The sequence below is a fragment of the Neofelis nebulosa genome, chromosome 10 (assembly GCF_028018385.1).
Source record: "Neofelis nebulosa isolate mNeoNeb1 chromosome 10, mNeoNeb1.pri, whole genome shotgun sequence".
NCBI classification, from domain to species: domain Eukaryota; kingdom Metazoa; phylum Chordata; class Mammalia; order Carnivora; family Felidae; genus Neofelis; species Neofelis nebulosa.
The window spans coordinates 22234578-22262006 of record NC_080791.1 but is presented as its reverse complement, the minus strand read 5'-3'; the positions used below and the strand labels follow the sequence as shown (position 1 = coordinate 22262006).

Below are 27429 nucleotides of genomic sequence, written 5' to 3'. Positions count from 1 at the left end.
GGGCTGAGGTGGGGGACTAGGGAAGGGGAGAACCGAACTAGGTCCAAACCTGCGGTGGTCCTCACTGCACAGGGCCTCCCCTCCTCAGACCCTCTCTCAGCACTGCTCTTGGGCCACAAACACAATTACCCACGATGTGCATCCAATCATGGGATCTGCTCGGATTAGACTGCAATCATTAATCTGAGCGGGAGCTCTTGGTTGCCTTGCTGATTAGCCCAGATGATGCTCTGGTATGATCCAATTAAAGACAGACTGCCTCCCCTCACCCCCACTACACGCACGCACACACACACACACACACACACACACACACACACACACACACTTTCCACATCAGAAGGAACCAATACATTTCATTAACACGTCTTTATACACAAATAGAACCTCAGGGGCATTGGACGCTCCAAGGGCTCACAGGCACACCCCTCCTTTTTGTCACACTGTCCCCCTGCCACCCTGCAGGGGCCTGGTCAGAAAAGGGCTCCCTCCACCCTTCCTTCATCTGTGGTTCTGGGAGGGGCCACAGTGGGATCTCCCAGAAGTCGGCGCTGGGCACTAATCTGAATTGAAAAGTCTTGTTACATTTATTGACATAAAATGCTGACTCCCTGATGTGCTTTGGAGCAGCCAGGCTGCCCCAAGGCAGGCAAATCTAATTAAAATTACCCGACCCTTCAGGAGGCTGAGCTCCCTCCCCGGTCATCCTGCAATGGCTGTAGAGAGAACAGCTGGTATTAATGGGAGAGGTGTGGTTGTGGGAGAAAACCCCAGGCCCCTGGGCAGGAGGAGAAAAGCCGGACGAAGGTGCTGGTGTCAGCTCTCTTGGTTGTCCTGAGATGCCGGGTGGCCATGTTTGTCTGGGCAATTGGTGGCAACCAACCTGGGATTCCTTCTTCATGGTCAGACAGCTGCAGAGACAATTTGGGCAAAGGCTGAGGGCTGCTGGGGGCTCAGCCCGGTGGTAAGAGGTAAAGCTCAGGTGTGAAGGTGAGCAGGAAGAAGCGTTGGTTGGAGGACCGTCTGGGCCTTTATGTTTCAAGTGACATCATGATGAACAGCTCCCACGGGAGAGGTGACCCACATCTCCTGCAGGTTGGCCTGGGTGGGAAATGAGCCTGGGATCTTGGGAAGGGCCACAGCACCAGGTGCTTGCATGAGCTGTCTCAACAATCTTACTGAACCTACTGGTTAGCTTCTGTCATGAAACTCAAGCTCACAGAGATTAGTACACAAAAGGAGCTGGGACTCAAGCCTGGGTGTCCAGAAACTTTCTGTTGTATCACGAACCAGGGGTCTTTCTAGACTATGATCTGTGCTCACCACAGGTCCCCTGTCTGTGAAGGTGCCCAGGATGATGCACACAGATCACGTGGTGTGAGTGGGACCAAGAGTCTGCGTCTCTCAAGAACTCCCAGGGGATACAGTGCTGTTAGCCCCTGGGCCATACTATGGGTAGCAATGACCTACATGGAGTATGATGGCTCTAACCCCCAAGCCATCAGACCATCAGGTGGTTTTCAGACGCCATGGTACTCTCCCTTCTCATGTTCACCACAAAAGCACAAGCCCACCTCGCAGTTTAATTTCCAGGTGGTTGTGAAGCCTCATCTCCCCACACCCAGATGCTCTGGCCACTGGCCATTCTGGGAGCACAGAGGCTCTGCTCTGTCTGGAAGGCTCTACTCCAGCCCATTTCTCCTGGTGGACTCTCTCACCAGCCTTTAAGATCAAGCTCAAATATTGTCTCCTCGGTAAAGCCTTCTCTGTTAAAGCTCTGACCACACTGTGTTGGTTTCTCACCTGCCTATCTGTTCCTGGAGAGATGGGGAACAGAGATGCGTTTGCTTTGATAGTTTACCCTCTTTCGCTGGGAGTCCAGCTCAGCGCCTCCACATATTAATAGTAAGGGTTCAATACAAGAGTGTGAAGGAAGGAGAGACAGGAGGACAGGAGTGTCCAGTCTCTCTGACAGGTACCGTGACCAGATGTGGGAGTTCTTTGGGGTCCAAAGCAGAGTTCTTTCCCGGCAGGCAGCAGGGCCTGGCCAGTGCACTGGGCAGAGCGGGGCACAGGCATGGTGATTTATTCTTCCAGCAGGGCTGGAAAAGACCCTCGTGGCGGGACCTATGGATCAGGGCTCACTGCTCTGGACTCCGTGTTGGCATTAGAGGCACTCGGCTCATCTGAGTAACTAAAAATAATGCCAGTGATAATGATAATAACAGCAATAATTACCACCATTACCATAAAAGCATCGTCACCGTGGGGAGGAGTGAGGAAGGAATCAATCTTCTTCCCGTTCATCTTGGCTGGATCGTTCCCCATGTGACGATACTGGCACCTGCTGCAGTGTGTGTCCAGACACAGGTAAGACGCGTTTGCTGATACACGTGAATGTATGTGCTCACACAAGTGAGCGTGCGCTAGGGTGTCACCTCCATATTGAGTGCTGACTCGGGCGTCTTTTCTAGCCGTGTGGGCGCCCCACAGAAAGACGATGACTAACATCCCTGCCAGGGCGGCTCTCAGAGGACTGCATCTTCTCAACCACATGGACAAACCAGACAGGCCCTGGGCCCCTCCCAGCCTCCGCAACATTCAGGGCCTGGCCCTGCTCTCAGCTGCCGGCTCTCAGCACACTCCCCCTCTGGAAGGAGGGTGCCAGAACATACGCAGCCACACACCACGCCTCTTGCTACAAAACAAAGACAATCATGGATCAAAAAAGGACCTGCTGCATTAGATCTACCTGGAATGCTTTTTAAAAAGTCATATTCCTCTTCCTATAGCTTGACCTACTGATTCAGCATTTCTGAGCACGGAGCCCAGAAATACGGGTTTTAATAAGCTCTCCCAGTGATTTTCAGGCATATTAAAGTTTGTGTAATGCCAAGTCCTAGACGGGACCAGCAGATGTCCCCTGGGCTTGCTGGAGTGAAGGCACAATGGCGGACACGCGAGGAGAGCCTCTCAAGGTGGCAGTTTGCTGAGCGGAGGGTTTCTGATGCTCAAGAGGGGCTCAATCCCCAGCTGGGATGACAAAAGAATCCTCCAGGAAGATGCTGCCCGGGCCCTCTTGGCCCTCACCAGACAATCCCAGGAAGCTAGCATCAATCCACATGGGCCAGCTGAGGGATGTCCAGATGGATTTGAGAGAGAAGACGGTGAGGAGAGCAGCTGTTGGGCATTGTCTTTATGCACCCACCCACTGGCCTGCATTCTCCTCTCCCAGGGCTGAGCTGGGCCGGAGGCTGACTGGGGCGGGGGCTTTCAACACAGCTGAAGTGTCTCCTACCTGTACACAGCTCGCTTGTCAGCCTCCAGCTGGGCCTGGGGGTCAATGGGGGCACTGGGCACAGGCGTGCTGGCAGCAGCTGAGGGTGCGGAGATGTGGACAGCCTGGGTCTTAGAGGGTGCCTGAGCAGTTGCTGTCATCTGCAGAGAGAGAAAAGGGGAGGGGACAGGTTAGTATGGCCAGGACAGCCGGTTCCCCAGCTGGAATTGGGAGCACCGCCCCGGCCTGTGGCGTGTGTGTGAACAAGAGAAGGCGGGCAAGGGAACGGTGGGTGTGCAACCAGCATCCATTTGTTTGCGTGCCACAGTGAGAAGGAAGCATTCCCTAGGTGAGAACATTTTAGAGAATAATTTAGGAGCCTACAAAACCAGGTGGTGCACCAGCACTCTTTAGAAGAGACGACTGATTCTTCTTAATGCAAATTAGGGCGGTGACCTCTGCCAAGAAGCAGAAAAAGCCAAAATGATGAACCCTTTAAATTGTGCTTATGAGTCATTTGGGCTGGACTGGGCAGTAGTAAGTTGATTTCATGACTTTGAAGAGCAGGAAAAAAAAAATAGCTGAATCAGTGCTCATTTGGGTGGAAGTTTACTCCATTTAACCCAAGACAGGAGTAACTGTTTTAATGGTTTTGATTGATCATTGAATGGGTCCCCAAATTTGGTCTACCTGGGTGTTTGGAGATAAGCAGGTTTTAGTGGACACCGGGCAGATTTTTGTTCTCAGCCATAACAAATATTTAGGGACGTGATTTTCGTCCTATGTAATGTTTTTGAAGGTATCCCCAGGCCCCAAATTTTGTGCCAATCAGAGCGACTCCTTTTAATGTTATATGTTGGGCTTTCTATATAAAATTTTAAGAAACTATGAGATGGCTTACATTTTTTTTGATAACCACCCTTACAGAGTTTAATGCTTTTATAGTATATTCTCTCTAGTCAAATGGATCCCTAAAATATCATGAACGGTGACATGCCTCAACTATTCTTTTCTGCCAGCCTGTCCATAGCACCAGTGTTGTTGGGCCTGATACACTTGTCTGACTTCCTCACTGAAGCCTTGTTTACACCTTCATCCATAGCATCCAATTGACACAGAGTATGTGCTTAGCCTTTGTTGAGAAAATGAATGAATGAATGAATGAATGAATGACTACATCTTAAAAGAATCAGATGTTTTATAGCTGGAATACTCATCATATGATCTAGGTCCCTGCTTTTTGGAAGAAAAAGTATAGTTCTCCCGTCAACACAGGCACATGGTTGCTAATGCTTTTGCTATCCCCAAGACATTTGCTTTTGCTGTCTCATTTTCTTAAGATCTCTGCTTGGATGTCACGTCTTCAGAGTGAAGTAGAGCCCCTCTGTCCCTTCCTATACCCATACTCTGCTTCATTCCATAGGCCTTTCTATGATCAGATACTATATATCTACTTGCTTAGTGATTTTCTCTTCCACTCCCAACTAACTTAAGCTCAAAGAGGGCTTGATTAGCAGTTGTACTTCTAGGGCCCAGCATAGCCTGGCACTGGTAGATACTCAATAAATATTTGTTGAATCAATGAATTAATGAATGACAGGTGGTGAATGAGATCTTTCATGTCTTAAAAGAGACATATCTGCTTTATTGTACTGGCTCCCCGTCATTTTTTGTTAGGAAGAAACACCCTTCTCATTGTCAGCTGAACTGGGGGGACTCACCCAAACTCAGCATCAGAGGCTAGACATAGCATCCTGATACCTTTAAAGCCAGCAGACAATGGCTTGAATCCTGCTGTCTCCCATTATTAGCCTTTGACCTTGGGCAAATCCGTTGTTTTTCCTGAACTCTTATTTTCTCATCAGTAAGCCATTTGATGTCATTTTAGGATCCATAAGTATTTTTTTTAAGTTCACATAGCATTATTAGGAGTTTTTTTTTTTTAATGTTTATTTATTTTTGAGAGAGAGACAAACAGAGCATGAATCAGGGAGGGGCAGAGAGAGAGAGGGAGACACAGAATCCAAAGCAGGCTCCAGGCTCTGTGCTGACAGCTCAGACGTGGGCTTGAACCCACAAACCACAGGATCATGACCTGAGCCAAAGTCAGATGCTTAACTGACTGAGCCACCCAGGCGCCCCTGGGATCCATGAGTATTAAAGAGGTGCTATAAGGACGAAAGTAGAAACAAATGTTCCAGTTTTCAAAATAGAGAAAGAAGGTGGAATCAGAAAAACTAAACACTGCTAATCTTCACTTTGATCTGGGCCAGTTTCTTTCATCCACTAATGTAAGCAGTCATTTCTTCAAATATTTCCTGAGTTGTTGGCAACGTACTGGGCACCGTGCTAGGTAGGCACTGAGGTCCCGAGGATGAGTGCCTGTTCTCATGGAACTCAGTTTCTGGATAACATAATGACTATGCTGGCAGGTAAGGAAAACATACAGACATGTCAATGACCTCAGCAAGGCACCTCCCATGACACCATGACACCCTTGAGGAAGACACTGAGAGCTGTGGCCGGTGGACAACTGTGTGGATTAGTAAGCTATACCCAGAGGATGACATTTAAAGGATAGACGTCCACTTGAGGAAGTCTTCTAGGATAGTGCCACCTGCTTTCTCCTTAGCCCTCTTCTTCAATATTTTTATCGGTGATTTAGAGGGTGTCTGAAGAAATGCTCAGCAAATTTATAGGTGACATGAGACTGAGATCCAAAAGATCTTTACAGATTTTGGCCACAGGCTAAGTCTAATGAGATTAATTTGCATCTACTAAGTTGGAATGTAACACTTCTAACACTTGAGCCAAAAAAAAAAAAAAAAATCAATAATATAAGTGCAGAACAGGAGAGACACGGTTTAACAGCACTGTTTGAGTTGACAGAAGGCTCATACATCCAAAGTGTAATGTGTCTGTCAAAAAAAACAAGACAAGCAACCTAACCTGACGCTGTCTGAGTGAGGATGCATTAACAGAAGCATGACTCACATAAAGCCTCTAGTCTCATTCGTCTCTGCTGAAACCAGTGGAGGAGAATGCACTCAGAGGATAGATCAGGCTGGTGGAGGCATTCTGCACTGTGTCGTGGGAGGAATATTTGAATCTGGGATATGTAAGGAAGATTTGAGGGACAGGGGAAATGAGACACGAGAGCACCCTTTGAATATCGGAACAAGGGATTCGATTACATCAGCTTTGCTTTGCGTGCCCCCAAAGGGTCAAACGACAAAGCAATGCATTCAACCTGTATCACACAGAGACAGATTTGGGCTCAACCCAAGTAATATGCTTCCAAGCCCCTGAGCATTTTGAGGCCGGAATGGGCTGCATCCAGGAGGTGTGAGTTTCCACTGCGGCAGCCAGCGGCCAAGTGGAGACTGATCAGCTGGTCCCCTGTGGAGGGGACTGGAGGCTCCAGCTGGGTGGCCTCTGAAGTCCCCACCCTGACAGGCTCAGACACATCAGGGAACTCTACCAATCACCACCGGCTGCGTGGGGCTGACGAGAGGCTCAGACGAGATGGTGTACAGAATGAGGGAGTGCTTGGGAAACTCTGAAGGGCTCCCAAGATGGCGGGGTGGTTGTTGTCATTAAACACAGGATTTCCAAAATGAGCTTCTTTTCTAAAGCAAGGCACAGCTATGTCCACGGAGCTTGTTTAGGGGTGAAGTGTAGGGAAGGCTGGTATGGCTCTGCCTTGCCCACTAAGGGTGCATTTCCTCGTGTCCTTGAAGGAATCCACAGGGGACTTCCGTGAAGATGAGCTAAGAGAGAGAGGGATGAGGGGAGATACTCCTTTTCTTCTCACCTCCCCTTTCTAGGCAAGACTGCTGGGTTATGGAGGGAAGCAGAGAATGAGAATAAATCAAAGGCGGTCACTCGCTGGCATCCCAGGAGGCCCCAGTTGAGAGGCAGTTCCTGGGGCTCAGGGAGGGTTGCGGGGTGGGGGCAGAAGAGAGCAGATCTGCTCTGAGCGGGACAATAATTCAGATTTATTTAGCTCCTGGGGGCCAAGTCAGCAAACTGCATTTCTCCAGGTTTGGAGAATGAGTGTTTACCTCCAGATAGATCCCCTTTTCTATCCAGAGACTTCCATTTCCCAAGAACTGGAGCTCCAAAGGAGCAGCCCCCCAGCAGCTGCCTCAGGGCCTGGAGGAGGGGGTGCCACCGTGGAGGTTCTGGGAGGTTCCTGGGCAGCATGCCCAGAGCAGGAGCAGGGAAGAGGCTGGAGGGACCAGGGGTAGGGCAGGGTCATTAAGTGACATAACATGCTGGAGCTCCCTGGTTCTGGCTGGTGAAAGCCAACTGTTAAATCTTCTGGACTTTTGAAAGCTGGTTGATATCACATCGGTGGCTCGAAAGTGGCCTGGTCGAGCATTTACACCATGGAAATTGGCAAATGCTACAAATCAGGGCCCCTCCCCGAACCGGCTGTCAGCTATTTACTAGACCACCTAGTGTCAGGCATTCTCTCCAAGTAACTTTGTCCGGTTCTCCTCTGTCTGGCGTGTAAAAAAAACTAGTTATACACACTCTACGTGGCCACTTGGCATGTTTACAGCTGGTTCCAGGACCGGCCACTCCAGACTCTGAACCTTTCTACAAGGAGGCTTCAGAGAACTCTGGAACTTCTGCCTTGGTGGCAAACAGGGTGTGGGTATGGCATTACCCAGACACAAGGACAGTCCCTTTTCGACAAGGAGAACTGAGCACAGAGAAGGAGAGGCAAAGTTGAACAATATGTTGAGAGTTTTCTCGAAGATCAGAAAGGTCTCAGTGAGTAGAAGGAGCAGGGAATCTGAGAGCCTGGGTTTGAAGCTCCTCTGTCAATGATTAGCTACATGTTTGGGGGCAAGTTTCCTGACCTCTTTGACTCTTGGTTTTCCTATATGTAAAAAGCAAGGGAGGGACACCGGGGTGGCTCCCTCAGTCAAGGGCCTGACTCTTGGTTTCAGCTCACATCATGATCTCACAGTTTCGTGAGTTCAAGCCCACTCTGCACTCACAGTGTGGAGCCTGCTTGGAATTCTCTCTCTCCCTCTCTCTGCCCCTCCCTCACTTGCACTGTCTCTGTCTCTCTCAAAATAAAGAAATAAGCTTTAGAAAAATGTTTTTAAAAAAAGGGATAATACCACACAGGCTGTGAGGAGTAATCAAGAGAACAGGGCAATGACTAATGGCCAGGAAAGGGGGACAGCAAGAGATGGGGGGCTGTGAGAGCCCACACAGGGTTCTAGGGTTCACCTTAGAGTCCTTTTCTTGGGGCAAAGACCCTGAGGCCACCACTCCATGCTCTTTCCTTCCATAAAAGCTATAACCACTGGACCTCTCTCCATCATTCAGCCAGAACTGGCCCTGCCTTAAGCTTGGAGCGGAAGGGCCCAGATTCTTGGTCTGAAACACCTTGAGATGAAAGTTCACGAGCCCCGCCCCCATCCGAAAATGGACTGGGATGAGCTGACATTTGCAAACTGCGTATATGGGAAGGCAAAATGTGTAGGCAAACCTGTCAGCTTCTCTGACCATATAGTCTGACCATGAAAATGAGTAGGAGATGCTCCATGGTGTGATTTGAGAGGTGCTGACGACTTGAGAAGCTCCTCTCCCCTACCTGCTCCCGTTGCCCTCACGGACACTGGAACGCCCATCCATGCTTTCATTTCTGCTAAGCACCACCCTTTCCCAACTGTAGGAGGAGAGTGGCACTTATGTTCTAATGAGCTAATAAAATACCTCTATAGGCTTTCATGTCCATCCGTCATCCTGTGCAATAAGTTAGTGTCATTCTCATTTTCCATGAGAAAATTGAAGCCCACAGAGGTGAAGAAATTGCTAGAAATCACAGTTTACACGAACTGTTAGGGCAAGAACTAAGAGCTTTTTTTCTTTGAAGAGGAGAATGGGCAGACTCCCCTGCTTCCCTATCAAGTGACAAAGGGGACAGAAAGGAAGGGAGCCAAAAATGGGCTGAAGTGTCACCTCTTAGCCATGCTGGTGGGTCTCCCATGCAGCTACTTGTCCCCGTTGCGGTCCAGCTTCTCCACAACACCCAAGAGGCCTCCCATACACAAGTCATTCCCCAAACACTAGTCATGGGTCATCCCAGAAACAGTCCTTCTGTGTGGAGCCCAAGCAGGAAGGTATGGGTGGTTCATGAGTTGAAGGTGGCTCAGTGCTATTGAGTTCACGTTCCTGGGAGGCTGCAGAGGAAGGACCTGCGACCTAGGTCACAGTGACCTAGAGTTGGGGAAGCCTGATCCCATGGGCTACAAGCCTTCCATCACAGCCAGCTGCCAGCTTCCATTCAGGGCTTCTCTCTTTTGCACCTGGGAGGTGGGGAGGGGGACTCAGGATGAGGGACGACACCGGAGTCCTTCCAGCACCCCACAGGAGACACTGGCATCAAGTAGCACTGAATCCCACCTCTGCCACCCACCACTGGCCAACCTTGCACATGTAACTTTACCTTTCAGGGCCTCAGTTTCCTCATCTGTGAACCGGTGGTGACGCTTCCTACCTCCCACCAGTCACCACTGTCATGAGGTTTGCTGCCTCCTTCAGTGGACGCTAGCTGAGCCCTGGCAACAGTCAGGCCTTGTGACTGAACACATCTGCCCTGTGTTCCCAAGGCCCCGAGCACACGATTTAGCTGCCTGTGCTTATTTGCCTCTGTCATCAACTAGACAGTAGGACCCTGCAGGGCATGGGCTATGTCTTCTCGGTTTACAATTGTAGCCTCAGTGTTTGACAGCGAGAGTATCCAAAATATCTATTGAATGCAGGCATGACTGGTGTGGAGTAGATAGGCTTCTCATCAAATTATACCTTTTTAGCTGCAGGTTTGCTTTCTTGACACTGAATGCCTCAGGCCACAAAAGAGAAGTCACAGTTCGTGCCTGCATATTGTTTGGGAGCAGCAGGCATCCCACCCAGGGCTGGAGATCATGGGACATAGCGTGATGTACTGGCATGAGCATTTACTTTGGACTTGACTCTCTGCCTGTGTGACTTGGGCGAGTTACTCAACCTTTCTGTTCTAGGGCCCTCATCTATAAAATGAGAGTAATAATACCTAAGGTGCAGTGTTGTTAGAATTAAATGAGATAATGTGTGCAAAGCAGCTGGCACTTAATAGCGTATGGTAGTTATCATTAATATAACCCACAATCTGCAGCCCACCCTCAGAGTTGGCCTCTGTTGCTTCTGTACCACGGGCTACCTGGAGGGGGAGGGGGTCCTGACCCTGTAGAAGGAACCTGCTCTCTTGTAAGCACCCGGGGGTGGGGTGGGGCAGGCTTGGGTTCAGGCGCAGGGAGAGGGGGCCATGGTGTTGTGGAAGGAGACATCACTCTTCATCAGCTATGTCACCTTGGGTGACTGACTCAGTTTCTCTGAGCCTCGGTTTCTCCATCAGGGACAAATGGAGCTAATAATCTCATGTCCCAGGGCTACAGGGAAGCCATACGTGAGGGTGAAATGCACACGGTGCACACTCGGTAAACCTTGGTTTCCAAGCATGCTTATGATTCCTTTTTGCTAGTCTTCTCTCTGAATCCAAACTCCACTCCCTGCCCATACCCTGCCCCGGACACCTCAGCACCCACGCTTCCCGTGTCACCCTACATACGCCCTTTCCCCCCACGTGCTCTTTGTGTCTCCGACACCCAGGAATCTCTCACAGCGTCCTTTGTTCCAACCCTGTACAACCTAGGCCTGCACCTTCTCAGCGTGACTCAGCAGGAACACCCCTCCAAAGAGGAAAGCCCCTCTTCTGAGCCTTCCACCTGACCCGGGCAAGGTGGGAGCTGCCCATTCCCAGTATCTGCCCCACCAGGCCACAGAAGCACTGTGCTGTGGTGAGCCGGGGGGCTGCACGCGCCTGGCCCACTAGGGGCCGCTGGGGCGCCAGCAGGGCTGGGCTGGGCTGGGCTTGCCCGGGAGCTGGCACTCTCTGCGGTGCCCGGGCAAGCTGGCAGGGCAGGATCTGGTTCCCTCACAACCAGGAGAGAGTCCAAGGACCTGGGAGGAGGTCAGGGCTTGAAGCTATTTGGTAAACATCGGATTTGGCCCCAATAGGTGGGAAGCAGCAGGGGGCAAGGCCAAAAAATGATGTTTTTGTGGGAAGGGCACAGCCCACAGGGTACTCCAGGCCCGGGCATGCTCGCTGACCCTGGTCTTGTCTCCAGTACAGCCCCCTTCCCTTACGCTGTACCCTGATCAGACCCTACCATGTAGGGTTGCCTGAACATGCCCGATGATTTACATCCTCATGCCTTTGCTCTCCCAGCTGCCTCAGCAGGAAATGTCCACGTTTCCCTGGCCTCCCTCCCTCCCTCCCAACTATATGTAAACCTACCCCTCTTTCAGGACTCAGCTGGAGCATTAAGTCTCCCCAGAAGCCTTTCCAATACTCCACAGCCCCCGGACCTAGGTAGCCTGGACACTCGGCTCATCTGTGTATGCTTTGAACCTTAACGCCTGTAATACTTGGGGGCCCTTAATGGTCTGTCTTCCTGAGTGGACTGGTTTCCTAGCTCCCATTACCATGACTGGCTCCCAGTAGGCTCCCAGTGTGTTTGTTAAATGACTGAATGACAGACTGAGCGAGAGAATGAGTGCGAGGGAGGTGTTAAAAGGTTCAGGGTTGGCAAGGGCTCCTCTAAACGTCCCCTGACCCAGTCAGAACTGGGGGAGAGGGGGAGAAGGCGGGGGATGATCTGAAAGCAGACCCAGGCCAGACCAATTTAACTCGAAGGGGCTCCTGGAACAGCAGGCCTAGGTCACCTTCATTCTGATCCCAGGGCTGACTGAATAGAACAAACCACAGAAAAATTGCCTCCGTGGTGTAAAATGAGGGGTCTTAGTTAATTCATTAGTTTTAAAAGGGTTTGTAGGCAGTGGTTTATAAAACGAGTCTTGTAAAATGTTCACTGGCCCTGTCTGCACTTCTGGGGTGTTACTGACATGTGGCTAATAGGAGGAAGGCTGTGAACTTAAATCTGAAAGGGCACTTGGGCACTTTCCTGGCAACTGTCTGCTCCCCACCCTTCCCATCCATCTCTGGAGAACCCTCACCTATATGACAGTCCCAAACCAGTGATTTCCAGTATAGTTAGTGGGTATATCAGAATCTCAGTGTGTGTGTGTCTCTGTGTGCTAGGTATGTGCCTCTGTGTGTGTGTGTGTGTGTGTGTGTGTGTGCATTTGTGTGCAAGGGGGTGTGTTTACAGCTAGAAACAAATATTTGATATTGCTATCATATTCCTAATAAAAAGGAATTAAAGTTCAATGCAATCTTGGCTACTGAAGATGTACAGAAGAGAATGAGTGAAAAATCAATGTCAGGGTCATGGAGGAAAAGAGGCTGGGAAAGAGTACTCTGCTTTTCATGCCCACACTTTCAACAATCCTGTGAGGCAGGGAGGACACAGTTATTCCCATTTTACCGATGCTGAAACCAAGGGCCAAAATGGACTATAAGCTCCATTAGGGCAGGAACTATTCATTTCGTATCTCCAGTATTTAGCACAAGTTCTGCAAGATCACAGGAAGCTCTCAGTATTTATTGAATGGATGTGTGGATGAAAGAAATCTTACTGAAATGACTGGCCTAAATGTGTGTAATTCACCAGCAGTGCAGCTGGGCCAAGGCCTAGGATTCCTGAATTTCTGCCATGTGGAGTCATCCCACTTCTCCAGACCACAAACTCCAGGGACAGTAAGCACCCCTGGGGCCTTGCTCACCTATCCCCCTCTCTCTAGGCAATGTAGACACCCCAGCTCCTAGAAAATCACACAGGAAAGGGAGGCAAAGTAAGTTCAAGTGCTCCTCAGGTCCGCTGCGGACTTTGATCACCTGTTCCCTGATTTATTTTAAGCTTTGTGTACTTGGGCCATTAACTATTTTTGTAGCTGTCTGGGGCACACATCTCCTGCTTGGAGGTGAGAGGATAGACAATCAAATCTCTGTGCTTTTGGTAAATGTTGGAATTGAGGTATAAGTTCATCAAATAAAAAACCTACACAAGACCAGTGGAGCATTTCTTCACGAGCTTAGAAGTCCTATTGCAAGCTTACCATCTCCTAAGTTGGGGACACAAAGGCCCGCCTGGTCAGACCTGTAGGCTGCTTTGCCTTTTCCACAATGAGGAATGAAGGTCTTGAGTGAGTTGGAGTTTGGGGACATGTCCGGTTTAAAAACATGGGTGGCCCAAGCAGGCCAGGGAGAGAGGTCACTGTGCACAAAGAGAAGAAAGACCCAGTAAAAAATAAAAAAGAAAGAGAAGAGTCCATTTTGATGAGTCAAAGCAAGGGAAGGCAGGTCACCCATATGGTCCCTGGGGTGTTGCCCCCAGGGGCAGAGGGAGCCGTCAATCACAACCACAGAAAAGGCTTAGGGGGACTTTCAAAGCTGCTGAATTAACTCTATTGCTGCAAAGTGAATGTGTTTCACAGGCAGCTGAGCAGAGGGCCCTGCAAGGCAGGGGGCTCCAGCCCTTAAAGAGATGAGAGGAATGGAAAGTGTGAAAACATCTGAACTCGCGCTGCCCGTCACAGCTGCATGGCCTGGATGGGGGCCATTCACAGCCAGGGGCCCCAGCCACCCCCTCTGCCTCCAGCTAATGAAACCAGCATGGGGATCCTAATGACTGATCAAAGTCCATCCAGCTTCCCCAGGATGTCAGCTCCCCTAGCTCTGCCCAGAGTAGGAACAGTAGGAACGGTGCTCTGAGAGGGAGGGAAAGAAGGTACCTGGTGGGGCGGGGGGGGGGGGGGGGGGGGGGAAGAGAGGCGGGTCTTGCCTGGCCTGGCCTTAGCCTTCCTCTTGAAGGAAACGTGAGACAGCATCTTTCTGACCCCAGATCTCCACGCACAGTCTTCTGGGGCCTGAGCACCAGTCTCCTCACTCCAGGGACGACAGGAGGATGGAAGGGGATGGAGGAATGCAGCTTATGCCAAAGGGTCCCAAGCACATGCTTGACTTCCTTCTGAAATGAGCTTCCCATACTGGTCCTGATCGAAGAGTTCTGACTTGGCCTGCCTTGCCTCCCTCTGGTCACTAATCCCGGGTGAATGGCCAAAACATTTTTAATATCACCCATCATCAAGTCATGCTACCTACGTACCAGTTTGTTCCTAAAGTGGTAACTGAGTGCCCACATCCACAGGGGGCTGCGCCTAGTGGGACAGACCGGGACCTGCCGGGATGTCTGCTTTCTGGTCAAATGCTCATGTAGCCCGACACGCCGGGGACATGCAGACAGAGGAATACTAAACATTGAATACATACACAAATAGACCAGATAAAATATTTGTCTTGCCTATAAGCCAAGGGCAAAGATATTTGTGGAACGGTAGGTATGTGTCTGTGTTTGAGGAAGAGTGGGGGGAGGTTGCTGATAGCAGGGGTTGGTGTGTGTGGGTAAGGTGAGGGAGGGGAAGCTACTCCTTTCACGGTTAAATCCGAATGGTTTCCTGAATTTGCCGATGGAACTGCAGAAGGGAGAATTTTGCTTGGCGTGGACATTGCGTGTGGAGTGTTACAGGAAGTAGAAGAACTTGAATGATGTTCAGAGGTGAAGACAGAATACGTGAATGAAGGGTATATGCCCAGAAGGAATGAGAAGGTGATTGTGTTACCTTGAAGATTCAGGGGTTGGGAGGGGGTGGGGGAGACTTGCTGGGAGGGGGGAAGAGTAGAGAACACAACTTTTAGAGTTCCATTAAGATTGGGGTGTGGGGTGGCAGTGGGTTGGGGCAGCGGGAGGAGGGGGTTGGGAAAGTCCAGGTGACAGATGGCCAGGCTGGCTGTTGCAGAGATGCAGAAGAGGGAAAAAGAGTGATGTAGGAATTAACAGCATGTACCGAACAGGGGGACCACACACCTAGCTCATAGCCACGTCTCCCTGGAGACAATGTTTTCATTAAACAATCATTGTAGAAATCCACAGTCCCCAGTGACTTGCCCCCACCTCTCAGAGCATAAAGTGAGGATCAAGGACTCAGTGACTTGATGCTGGAATCGAAGTACTGTAGCTAGACAATAGAGGGCGCTGCGGCTCTAACAGAAGTTAAGCAGAAGCCACCAGAAGGAGGAAGCAGGCCACAGGAAGGGTTTCAGTGGGTTGTTGGTTTTGCATCTTTCAAACTTATGGTCTGCATTTAGTGCACAATAAACACAGAGTGACATCCTTACAAGTAATCACAGTTTCCCCAGGATGGACTGAGACGGAACTATGGGGCCAGAAGCTGCTTGGCCATCATACCACTTGGCTTGTGCCCAGATAGCATGGGGCCATAACCATTAATGGTTCTCTCCTGAAATGGGAAGAAAAAAAAAAACCTCCCTCATTTTTAATAACTTTATTCCCCAAACTTCAAAAATGAAATTGCCAAGTTAAGAACTTGCCTTGAAAAAAAAATTCTAATTTATTATAAAGAAGGTCCGGGGCTTGGGAATTTTTTAATGCAGATTCCTAATTTTCCAAAGTGAGATTCTCCTGTGCATTTGAATAGATTATGCTCAGTATTGCTAGCCCTTAGCACAACGGGAACATTATTAAAACGATTGCGTGGGTCTCAGAGGAAGGGCTCTGCTTCTCGCTTCCTTTTTCATTTTGGGGACTTTGTATCAGAGACTGTCCATTTTTGCCTGTAGAAGAGACTGGGTTTCCAAGGAGGTGATAGAGAGATGTGCTCATCTGTCCAGGCCTTGAGGAAACAAGTCATACCAGGTCCAGAAGTAATGGGATGAGACCTAAAGGAATAGGAGGAAGTGGGGAGTCCCTTTCCAGAGAGCCCAATTTTGGAAGTGACTCCCCTGTGTGCCTGACCCATGTTCCTATTAGGCCTGTTTTTCCTGAGGACATTGAGTGTCAAAGAACAGTTGGTTCTCTAGGATAATGAGCTTTAGGAGGGCAGTGGAGCGGGGCGTCCCCTGAGGAGCTGGGCTCAGCCTCTTGACAGCACAAAGGGAAGACAGTAGGAGGATCAGAGCAAGTTCCCCAGCAGAAGACTCACACTGAAGACATTCCTATGTGGGAGTCACTTCCAGAAGCCCCCAGAAAGTGTGGAGAAGGGACCCCCCCCCCAAAAGCCAACTGACATGAAAGTCTAGCTCTCTCTGGAGAGAAGTGCCTTTCTGACAAAGTCAGAGGTCTTTGTCCTGGGGGTCTCATTCACCTCCTCCATCCCATCCATTCCATCTCTGCCCTGACTACTCCCACTCCCCAGTGGAGTAGCTAAGGCCATAAGGACCCCAGACTTCTGCTTGGTCACTTTACCATGGACACTGACACTTCCTGTCAGACACTTCTTTCCTGGACCTTGCTTGGGATTACAAATAGATGTGTGGCTTCCTCAGGGCAACATATTCCTTTGCTATAACTATATATTCAATGGCGTAGTTCTGGTGGCTCCTCAGAGAGGAGAGCCTTGGGACAGTCCGCACACAGGGCTTCTACTCTGACGCTCTAGACGGGGAGCTGGAGCCTCTGTTCCTCCCTCAAAAGGCTGCTCAATGGTGGCTTCCGGGGGGCCGAGTGCCTAGGAGCTGCAGCCCCACATCTATCACCTCCCCCAGCAGCTGGGATGTATTAGTTCTCGACTGTGCGCTGAGAGTTAAATAAGGCTCCTGTTCTTAACTACACCTGGATCATCATGCTTAGACAACATGGGTCCTGCTGCTGCTCTCTGGCTAATCCGCACCAAACCCAAACTTCTCCCAGCTGCCCCTGCAGGCGTGGGGTGGGCGGGAGGGAGGCAGCAGCCACAAGCTATGCCAGTTCAATGCTCTCTGAGCTCTTGGCCCTGCGCCGTCTGTCCCTGAGCCTTGTGTACGCAGTCCTCTGCACCCACCGCTGGCTAAATACAGGAAGTGACCCCGTGTCCACTCCCCATTTCTACTGTGGAGCTAGGAGAGCAGTATCCAACGACAAAAGAAACAGAGCCAAAGTTCCTGCCCCTTTATCAGTGCCCCAGGGATCCCCAACACTGCCTGAGCAGACGAGAGGATGCGGTCAGTGTCCACTGAGGGAGAATGAGGCTCGTCCCCCATTATGACCCCTAGGTGCCTGGGTCCCTACAGCCCAGGCCTCCTGTACTTCATTCTGACTATGGAGGGGAAGGCTGGACATAGTGTCACACACCTGGAAGTTTTCAAATAGAGGACCATGTAAATGCCAAGTCTGAGCCTACGGTCACTCGTGGAAAGCTAATGACATGGGCAGAGGGTTTGCTGCATATGAGGCTAGGTTGGGGAGAGCCCAGGAAGGAGCATGGCGTTGACATGTTAGAACAGGGATGGGGACAAAAGGACGTGTGCTCAAAGGTCTGGGAACGACGAGTGCTTTTGGATTTTCAAGGGGGAGAGGAGTCGGTGGTGGTCCACACGCTGGATATTCTGTAATGTGGTGATTTCCTGGGGCAAGAGGGGGCGACAGGGATGGATTGAGCAGCCATTATATGCTCACACTAGGCTGGGGGTGTCAGGGTCATAGGACCTAATGTGAGCAAAAGCCTGCCCCCCTGCATCTGCACCTTAATATCCTTTTCACACTGCACAGATCTTCCACGTGGCCCCTCAAAATGGCCATGTGTGAAATGCTAAGGAGCAAGGGACATCAGACAGAGCAAAGACCAGCTGCTGGGTCAAGCATGAGAAGGACTGCCTGGCACACAGTAGGCTCTCACTGCCTGTTTGTTGAATGAATGAATGAATGTTCTAGCTGGCCACATTTCATATTACAGATACTCAATAAACACCAAATGAACTAATACTGACTTGAGGGACCAAGGTAGAGAAAATAGGAGAAAGTGAAGGTAAGGGTCAGAGAGTGGAGGTGTCTGTGACAGCCCAGCACGTAACTAACTCAGAGTCTCCAGAAAACCATGTGTGGAGAAAGGTGCGCACAGGGGAAGCACGGATCTGAAGTGTCAGTCTAAAGGACTGGGGGAGCCCAAGTCACAAAAGCTGGGCCAGTCCTCTAGAAGGAGGAGAGGAGACGACAGGAAGACAGCACAAAGATGCCGCCTTCTCAAGAGATGCAACCAGGATGGAGTCTCAGAAGAACTTGGGGGCTGCTGTGTCTGAGCTGGGGGATGGAAACTGGGAACCAGGAGGAAATGGCTGGAGAGTGTAGAGATACAGTCCTGGCCTTTTCCTAGAAAGAAGCAGACAGAATCTTGAACAGAAGGGCGATTCCTGGAATGGGCAGGCAGAGAAGGGCTCCAGTGATAAGGGCTCCAGTGACCAGTTAAGGGGGGATCTGGTGCAAAGGAACCTCTAAGAAGTTTCCCCAGATACTCAAACGCAGAGGCGATTCACCGACATCTGGATCTGAGGGAGGGGTTCCGTGCATTTGTCTGATATCTGCTTTGAGTGGGGAGCAGGGTGGGGGGTGGGGGCAAGACCATGACTGGGTGCCCCAGACAAGGGTCCCAGATGCTGGTGACAGAGCTACTCAAGTCGGATCTGAACCTGGTTTTGTCAGATGCAATGACATGACCTCCAGGGGTGTGTGTTTGCCGGCTCTCCAGAGTGGGGCGGGGGAAAGAACCCAGAGTGGCCAGGATACAGCTGAGGGAGGCCTAGCTCTTTCCCGCCCGGGGGGAAGGCCACCGCACCCCCTTCCCCGTCATCTGGTCAGTCGACACTCACCTGCGGGCTGTCCTGGTAGGGTGGGGGAGGGACATTCTGCGTGGCCATCATCGTCAGAGCGGGGGCTGGGGAGGCATGTTGCATCATGGGATTGATTCACATCGAGGATCTGTGGCAGGAGAAAGGGGGCCGCACCGTTAATACGCTGAGCGCAGGGAGCCCTGGGGACCGGCCGGCTCGACATTTCCTCAGGCTGGGCCACCTGGACTGACGGGATATACAGCAAAGGCTGGAGGCCCTTTAGGGGAACAAATGAGAACTAGGGGGAGAGGCCTGGGTGGGGAGGGGCTTGCTGTGCTATTTTGACTTGAAAGAAACGATATTCAAATCGCACGTGAAACAACCTGTGCAACCGCAACCATGCTTTGTTCAGCATCAGCTGGGTCCTGGCGGAGGTGGGGGAAGGGGTTGGGCTTGGCCGGTGGCAGCACAGGGCACTGGCGGCCATTCGGGTATCCCACAGGGCACGGCCTTCCCCAGGCTTCTGGAGCAGCCACCTGCGCTCTCAGGGGCAGGAGGCCTCACGCCCTTCCACTTCCACCCCACCTCCCCGCCCCAGGGTCTGCGAGCACGGACTAACCCCTCCCAGGTGTGCTCGCCACGCCCCCTAGCGGCCGAAGAGAGAGGTGGGGCGCAGGTCGGCTCCTCTGACTGGAGGGTGGAGCCAGCAGCAGGGGGTAACCCGTTGGAGCTCTGCCGGGAAGAGAAAGAGGCAGGGGAACATCTGAGATCCCGGGTGAGCGCCCCGTCACTTGCCGAAATTTTCTAGGTGTGTGCTTGTGACTATGGACATATGGATGTCTCTGCAACATTCTATTAAGTAAGACTCCTTAGCCTTGGTTCAGTGTAGCGTCCCAGGCATCGGGGGCCAGAAGAGCAGTCAGAGCCAAGTCCACGCCCTCCTTATAGAGAAGGAGACAGAGGCCAAGAGGAATAATGGGTGTGTGTGTGTGTGTGTGTGTGTGTGTGTGCAGTGAAGCAGGGATTGGACCAAAATCTCCAGGTTTCCTGTTCCCTGTGTCCTCCACTGTACTACCCCCTTCCCATCACCAGTAAGTGAGCTGCCCCTGCTGGACCTCAAGGTTACTTCTTGAACTAGAATGTAGTGCTGTAAGTGGAGACAGCCTGGAAATACCACCCAAGGAAACAGAATGCCCGGAAAGCTGTTTAGCTCCAGCAGATGCCCTGAAATATTTAGCGCTGGAAAGCAGCGGCTACTTGCCTGATGCAGGCCTGTCCACCGTGGGGCCTGGAAACTCCTAAGAACCTCTGTGGGGCAAGGGACCTGTCTTTCTCCCGGGCTGGAGGGTGATAATGAGCTAGAAACATTTGTGACACAGACTCAGACCCTTCCTCCCCTCTCCTTGAGGGCCCTCAGGGGCCCCACCCTCTTCCCACGGATGCCCTCCCACACCTGTCCTAGAGGTCTTCTGAAATCTTCACATACCTGAATTCTGTGGGAACTTGAGGGTGTTTTGGAGTTGCCTAAGGGAAGGGGGCTGGTCTCCAGGACCCTGTGGTGTGTGTGTGTGTGTGTGTGTGTGTGTGTGAGAGAGAGAGAGAGAGAGAGAGAGAGGGAGAGAGAGAGAGAGAGAAAATGTGTGGGTATTGTTTTGGTTATTTTTCAGGAAGAGGAGAAAATAGAAAGCCTGGCCTGAACTGAGTCTCTGAAGCACCAGGCATGCTTTGACCTTAAGTGCGCAATGCACTGGAAATTTAGGTGCTCATTCAAGGACTATTTATCAAGTGTCAACTACATGCAAAGGACTGAGCCAGGAGGTGTGGTTGAATAAATGACAGGAGGCAAGATCTCTCCGAGGAGTGTTATCAGTCGGGGAGGTGATGGTCCAGCGGGCAAGAGGAAAATGAAATGGAGGTTCCAGAGGAGACAGTGTAGGAAGAGAGGACTTTTTCTGTGACTGCAGGGGATTCCATGTGGCCTCACTGCTACCCACACCTCACCTACCCTGGCCTTACTTCAGATGACGGGCCACTGGGATATCTGTGCAATAAAAACACTCAGGGTCTCCCCATCTCTCTCTCTCTCTCTCTCTCTCTCTCTCTCTCACAAACACACACATACACACACACACACACACACACACACACACACACACACGGCACCCAGATCATTCTTTATTTTCACAGAGTCTCAGAAATGAGCCCTCAGGAGCCCATCACTTCAGGACTGGGAGAACCGATGCCTGTTTTCATGGCTGGGTCTTTGGGTGGCAATAAACATCCAAGGAAGGCAAGAGCAGAGTGAAAAGGGTTCCCGAGGAAAAAAGAGGATAGAGACTCCTTGTGATGTCAGAAGAAACGTCCAGAATTAAGACTTTTGAGATATTGAAATGGGTGTGGAATCTCTCTTTTGGACCTAGAGGGACAAAAGGAAATAGGGATATTTTAGGGGTGTGTTAGGCTCAGCCTTTCCTGGAACTCTGGCAGATGAGGAAACTTTGGTTGGGGCCTCAGGACCTGCCTCGAGGACCTCTTCCAAAGAGTGCCAATCCTTGGCCCCCGGAAAAGCGAACCACTGTGGGGCTGTAGTGCCAGCAGCCCCCAGAAGAGGGAGCCTGGGGGCAGAGTCTGGGGTGGGAGCTCCCTCTAGGCGGTTTTCTCCCCTCTTAGGGGCAACTAGTTCCCTTTAACCTCAGGTTTGGGTCTTGGGGTAACCTAATTCCACGGATGAGAAAGTCAGTTAAAGGCAAAGCAGAGGACGCTCCATGAGGAGGATTGGGGCTAAATAGAGTCTTTAATCTGCATTCTTTTGTTCACTGTCCAATGAATGGGAGGTGGGGGCACTTTAGAGTTGCTGTCCCTAGAAATATTTGCAAGGAGAGATGGTGAAAAGCAGTCTGAACCCAGAAACAACCACGGCTGCCAAGGTTGAGGGGAGATTTTTCAGTCTGGAGTCTGTCAGGCTGTGAGCAGGGGCCAGACCTGCCTCACCAGAGGACACAAGAACAATTTTCTGAGGACCCAGATGGCCTTTGCCCCTCCCCTCCCCCTCTCTGGGGTCACCACAGGCCACTAGGCCACTAACCCATTGCCCTCTGGGGGCTTCTCCTGCCAGAGAACAGGAGGCCTTTTCATCAGGGGCTTAAGTTTCGTTGGTTCTGTGCTCACTCAGGCACAGAAGCCTCTGGTAACAAGACACTGGGGGAGACCCCACGCCCATCTCGGGAAGCTTGCTCTTTTCTTCTCACCACTCCACACGCATATGCACTCCCCCCCCTCCCTGCATTGGTCCTTGGGAAACCCCGCTGGTTTGGGGGGCTGAGGGGCCATTTGGAACCACCCTGGAAAGGAACATGGGAATCCGACTTCTCTTGTTCTGAAACTGGACCCAGTGAGACTCCACAGCTGGGTGCGGGCTGCTCCTTAAGCAATAGCTGGGTGCCCGGCCCTTTTTGAACTTTCTTTGGGGATTTGGAAAGGGTTCTAGCATTTGTCAGTGGGCCGGAGAGGCTGCTCCACCCTGTCCAGAGGCCTCAGCACTCTGTTACCAGACACCAGGGCACTAGAGGGAGCACAGCCAAGATTGCAAAATGGAGGACACCGAGCACTGATTTACCACAGAGAAATATGCCATCGAAGAGAGGCTCATGTCAAAAGATTGTTCTTAGTGCTGAAAACCTTTATTATATGACAGCCAATGGGGGGGGGGGGAGAACCCTGATGCAACATTCAACCCCACAATGATATCCAAGAAGCAATAATTTGTGTCACTGATATTATCAAAAGGAGCTAACACTGCCATTTTACAGAGCTCAGGAGCTGAGGAAGGCCATGTTGCATGGGTTGTGGGTGGCTGAGGGGGCACAAAAAGATACCCCTTTAGGAAGTAGGAATGGGCAGCCCTAGAGCATCCACTCCCTCTGTCTCCTCAACTCTTGCTTACCCCCTGCCCTGCAAGGTGAGGCCCTGGTTCTGTAGCCCAAACTCCAGTGTGTTGACAAACAGGCTTAGAAAAAAAAATAGCAAGCTCGTTAGGAAGGAGCTCATTAGGACTTGTTGACATGAAACCCATTAGACCAATTAACATTCCATTAACGGCCTGGGGCACCAAGGGGTTAATGCTGCCCAGCAGTAATTGGGCTAGGGTGCCGGGTTGGGGGCTCAGGGCCTCAAGGATGAGAAACAAAGTCTAATTGGGAACTCTCTGGCCAGCTGGCCCAACAGCATTTGTGCTTGCCCTCTGACCCTAGCTGAGACTACAGTGTATCCGGTAGGAGGGGGGACAGGACCAGCTTCCCTCCGGCTCCTCACTGTCGCACCTCATTGCCCCAGACGGGAGACTGGGTGGATGCTTGGCACAGGACAAGGTGTGGATGTATTTCTACCCTCTGGACTCTGATAGTCCTGTTTATATCATCCATCTCTGCCCCCACCCCCTTCTGGTCCAGTTTCTCTCTTAGTGTCCAGGGAAGAAAGTCCCCGCTCCTCTCCCCAGTTATTCGCGGCCCAGTCTTACAAAAGTTCTTTGGAGAAGCTAGAATCCTTGAGGCCCCAGAATATGATTCATCTGAAGAGTGTTGTAGTTTAGGGCAGAGGGGTGATGGGAGGGAGCATGGACCCTGGGTTTTCCCTCCCTCCCTCCCTTCCTTCCCTTCTTCCCTCCCTTCCTTCTTAAGACACAGTGCTGAGGGGCCCCTGGAAGCTCTTCTCCTCTGTCCTCTGACACACACCAGCAGTATTTTCATTATTTTCCTTGCCTTGCTACACATAGAGGCTGTGGAAGTCCTGCCCCCTGCCTGGGCCTCTATTTCTTTTTTTGCAAATTCCCATGAATTTGCCCGTGACCCTGCCTGTGCTTAGGGTCAACAGGTCTGGATTCCTTATCTAGCTCTGCCACTTATCTTTGGCTAGTACAAGCCTCTTTCCCCTCTCAGACTGCAAACTGGGGGGTTTCACCAGAATAGTCTGAAAATCTCTGCCCATCATTAGCCCTCAACACAAGCTTTGTTGAGGGGATGGAAATAGTTGGGTTGTAGTTTCATTCCAAAGGCTAGCCAAGCTGGAGCCTTCTCTACCTCACTTCCCATTTGAGAGGGAGGGAGGAGAACCCTGAAGCCAGAGAGCCAGGAGCTCTCCTCAGCACCCCCTGCCCAGAAGCCCCCAGGTGGTTCCCAATCCCCCCCTTCTCATCCACCACCCCAAGCCGGCCCCTCTGAGCGGCTGCCTAGGCCTGGGTTCTGACGTCTAGACAGATTTGCAGGAGGCTGAAATAACAGAGTGAACTCAGCAGGAGGGACCAAAAGGCTGCATTAGTAACCTGGCTGGCTGCAACTTCTCCCTCAGGAGCAGCCGCCTCAACCCTGGCGCAATCCCGTTTATTTTCCTTCAGCCTAGAGCCGCCTCCAAAATGATGGTCTCTGGCCCAGCTCCCTTCCCAGGAGCCGCCTGTAGGTGGCACCTCGGAGCCCCACTTTAATTGCATTATATAATATAACCTGTTTACTAAATCATGTAATCAGTCGCCTTAGGATTTACAGCTTCGGATGTGTATAGAGAATTGGACTTTGAGTCAAATTTAAAAACAAATAAAAATGAGAGGCAGCTGTTGCTGATAGTGTGATATTCATCTTTTGGAAACAAATTCACCCCACTGCTATAAATTATGCTTGGAAAAAAAGTGTTGTTGGTGGGAAGGAGTTGGCTAGGTCTCCTGTGCTGGCAACTCAGAGCGATGAATCTTGAAATAACGGTGTCAACCTGTCACTGATTTCATGTGACTCTGTGGATTTATCTAAAGAAGTGCAGGGGCGCGCGCGCACACACACACACACACACACACACACACCCCAGATTTCTTTGCGAAACCCTGGAAGGGCTAGAAATCTGAAGCACGATGGTCACTGTGCCCGGTTTATGGAGTCAGCGGTGGGCAGTGACAGGGCAGGACCAGTGCAGGAATGGTGGAGAAGACAGAGGTGGGAGGGAGGATGTACCTGTGGGCTGTGAAGCTGTAAAATCTGAGAAGGTCTGGTTGAGAAGGTCACTGTTTGCAAGCGAGGGAGAAGTGAAGGGCCTTTGAGGAATGAAGGGGAAGGGGCCAGCCCCCCAGGAGCCCACCAAATGCTGGACCAGGTGCTGTAGGAACTGGGTGGTAGCACAGGGGCCGGAGGATTCAGGCGACAGGAATGCCGTGGCCTGGTGGACGTTGTTTTGCCCCCGTCTTTCTGACCGTGGGTGCTGGGGGCAAATGGAAGTCCTCCAGTGTGCTAAGAGCAGAGCAGGTCCAGAGTGGGGTGTGGGAGACTGGACAGTAGTTGTGTCTCTGTTACTGAAGGCCAGACAGGCAGGAGGGGAACCAAGCAGGCTTTGCACTCGGGATCAGACCCCTGCTCACTACTGTCCTGAAGGTTGGCTGGCTGAAGCTCCAAAATGAGCCACCACTCCACCATGACCCAGGTCCCCAGCGATACTGCACCTGGCATGGAGCCCAAGTCATTGCAGAATGCCCTAGCCAGGAAGGCCACTTCCCTGGTGCCCCTCTGGTTCCTGCTTGGTTCCTGGGACCCTCGATAGGAAAGAATTCTCTAGTGACTTCAGCAAGACAGCAGGCAACTCAGACTCCTCAGCCACCAGAGCTCTTTGAACTAATTATCATTTGCTACCTTTCTGGGAAGCCTACTTGGGCGGTGGTACCAGGTCATGCCCTATTATTATGATGCTGGTCTCCAGGGAACAGAGTGGAGACAGAGCGGAAGCCAGCGTGAGCTTTAACTAGGACTGCTGGCTTCTGACTCCCTGGGAGATGTGAAAATGTCTCTCTCTCCCCACTTTTCTCTCCTCCTTCAGCCCTTAACTGCCACAGGGGGCAAATGGTCTTTGGAAGGGGTAAGAGCCTTCTGTGAAATCAGAGAAGGCAGGGACCCTTCTGCTCCCCTATACCAGGAGTATAGTCTCTTCCAGACGGCTGTGGTCCTCCTTCCAAGGGCCTCCACTCCTCTCCACTCCCCGCTCCTGAAGCCATTTTGTGGTTTGGTCTTTATCCTGAATAGCAGTATGTCTTCCGTGTGTGTGGCTGGGTCAGCAGGTCATTTGTGCACTCACTGACCCAAGCCTAGAGACCCCATTCTAGGAGGAGAGGTTTTGTTTTGTTTTTGTTTTTAATCCACACTGGATCCCTCTGTGCACTCAGTTTAGTGATGGGACGCTCAGTGGTCATGGAAGGAAGAGGATTCGACTCCGCCCTGGGTGTGAGTGGGGCTGCTGGCAATCAAAGACCCACATCACCCCCTGACCAGCTTTCCCAGACACGAGCCCCCATCTTGACCTATTGCTTCCCGCCATGCCTCTCTGACACATGAGGTTCTGAGCACATCAGGGCCCAGACTCTGGGCACATCAGGGCTGCTGCTTTGTCCCTCGACTCCCCCAGTTTAGCTGTTTTTCAATTTGTCTTCAAACACATGGACCAGGGTCAGAGTTAGGATAGCAGCTCATGCTCATGCTCTGCTCCAGCCCTCTTTCCTGCCTGCCTCCTGCTTCCCCACGCCAGGGCCAGAAAGTGACAGAACCCCCTCTCCTCCCTGCCTGGGCTGTCACACCTTTCCCGGCTTCAAAAAGCTGCTGATATATTTTACAAACTGAAACAGCAATTTAATTCCCCCTGATAGCAGCAATTGTCCATTAGATCTTCCTACCGAGGAGCTTTAACAATAATTCCTTTCATCCGACTGCTTGCTTCTTCTTGATCTGAGAATCAATCCCATAAATAGCAGGCAAGAGTTTTCACATTACTCTCCCCCTCCAGCTTTTAGCATTTTGATGAAGATTCTCATCTCCTCTTAAAGCACTTCACAACTTGGCAAGTTTCCCCCCTTTGGTTCCTTTAAACAAAATAAAACAAAAAAACAGAAAGGTTGGGGGGGGGGAAGCATGCTGGTTATAAGGGTAAGCGCTGCCTTTGCATGTGCCTCACAGGTAAGTGGTTTGCGCTTTCGCCTGCCTGGAGGCAGGGATGGCAGCAATGACCTCCAATGGCCACCTCCAAACTGCTGAAAGCGGGTGCTGTTCTAACCCACAGGGGCACCATGTTGGGGTCCTAAATTTCACACTCACCTATGGCTGGGGCCAGCTTTTGCCAGCAGTGATGCCTGACTTGGAACATTTTTCCCCTTCCAGGAAACATCTCCCTTGGTGCTACACCTCAAGAATGGAGGCGGGGGGGGGGGGGCGGGTGGTGGGTGGGTCATGCTGTTGCCACATGGGGTGGAGTCCATGTGGAGGTTCTGTCGATGAGCCTCTCTCCCTGGGCCTGTGGCCAAGTTCCCACCCATCACTCAGGCAACTCTCAAACCTAGAGCTGGGATTCTGCCCTCTGTTTTACATTTCCAGCCACTCCATCCAAATAGCCTGAGTGGGTGAGGTGGGGAGGGACAGGGAAAGGAGAGAGTCAACAGGCCTTTCATTCAATTATTTCTCTTTTCTTTTACACAGGCAGGCAGCCCTGATGGTCAGGGGCAGAGGAGAGCCCT

General features: G+C 51.3%; 1 protein-coding gene across 10 annotated transcripts in view; it reads right to left on the bottom strand.

Annotated features, from left to right (window-relative positions):
- The window catches only part of PKNOX2 (PBX/knotted 1 homeobox 2), a 319107-nt gene that overhangs the window by 60400 nt on the left and 231278 nt on the right, over positions 1-27429 (bottom strand). For 8 of the 10 annotated variants that reach the window (XM_058687202.1, XM_058687198.1, XM_058687200.1 and 5 more), the window contains 2 exons: positions 18942-19050; positions 3299-3438 (listed from right to left, as the gene is read on the bottom strand). In XM_058687202.1, the coding sequence (XP_058543185.1) occupies positions 3299-3438; positions 18942-19028 (227 nt within the window). In that variant the 5' untranslated portion in view covers positions 19029-19050. Of the gene's footprint in view, positions 1-3298; positions 3439-18941; positions 19051-19285; positions 19400-27429 lie in introns of those variants that run through there. The other 2 variants (XM_058687204.1, XM_058687205.1) reach the window with 2 other exon arrangements.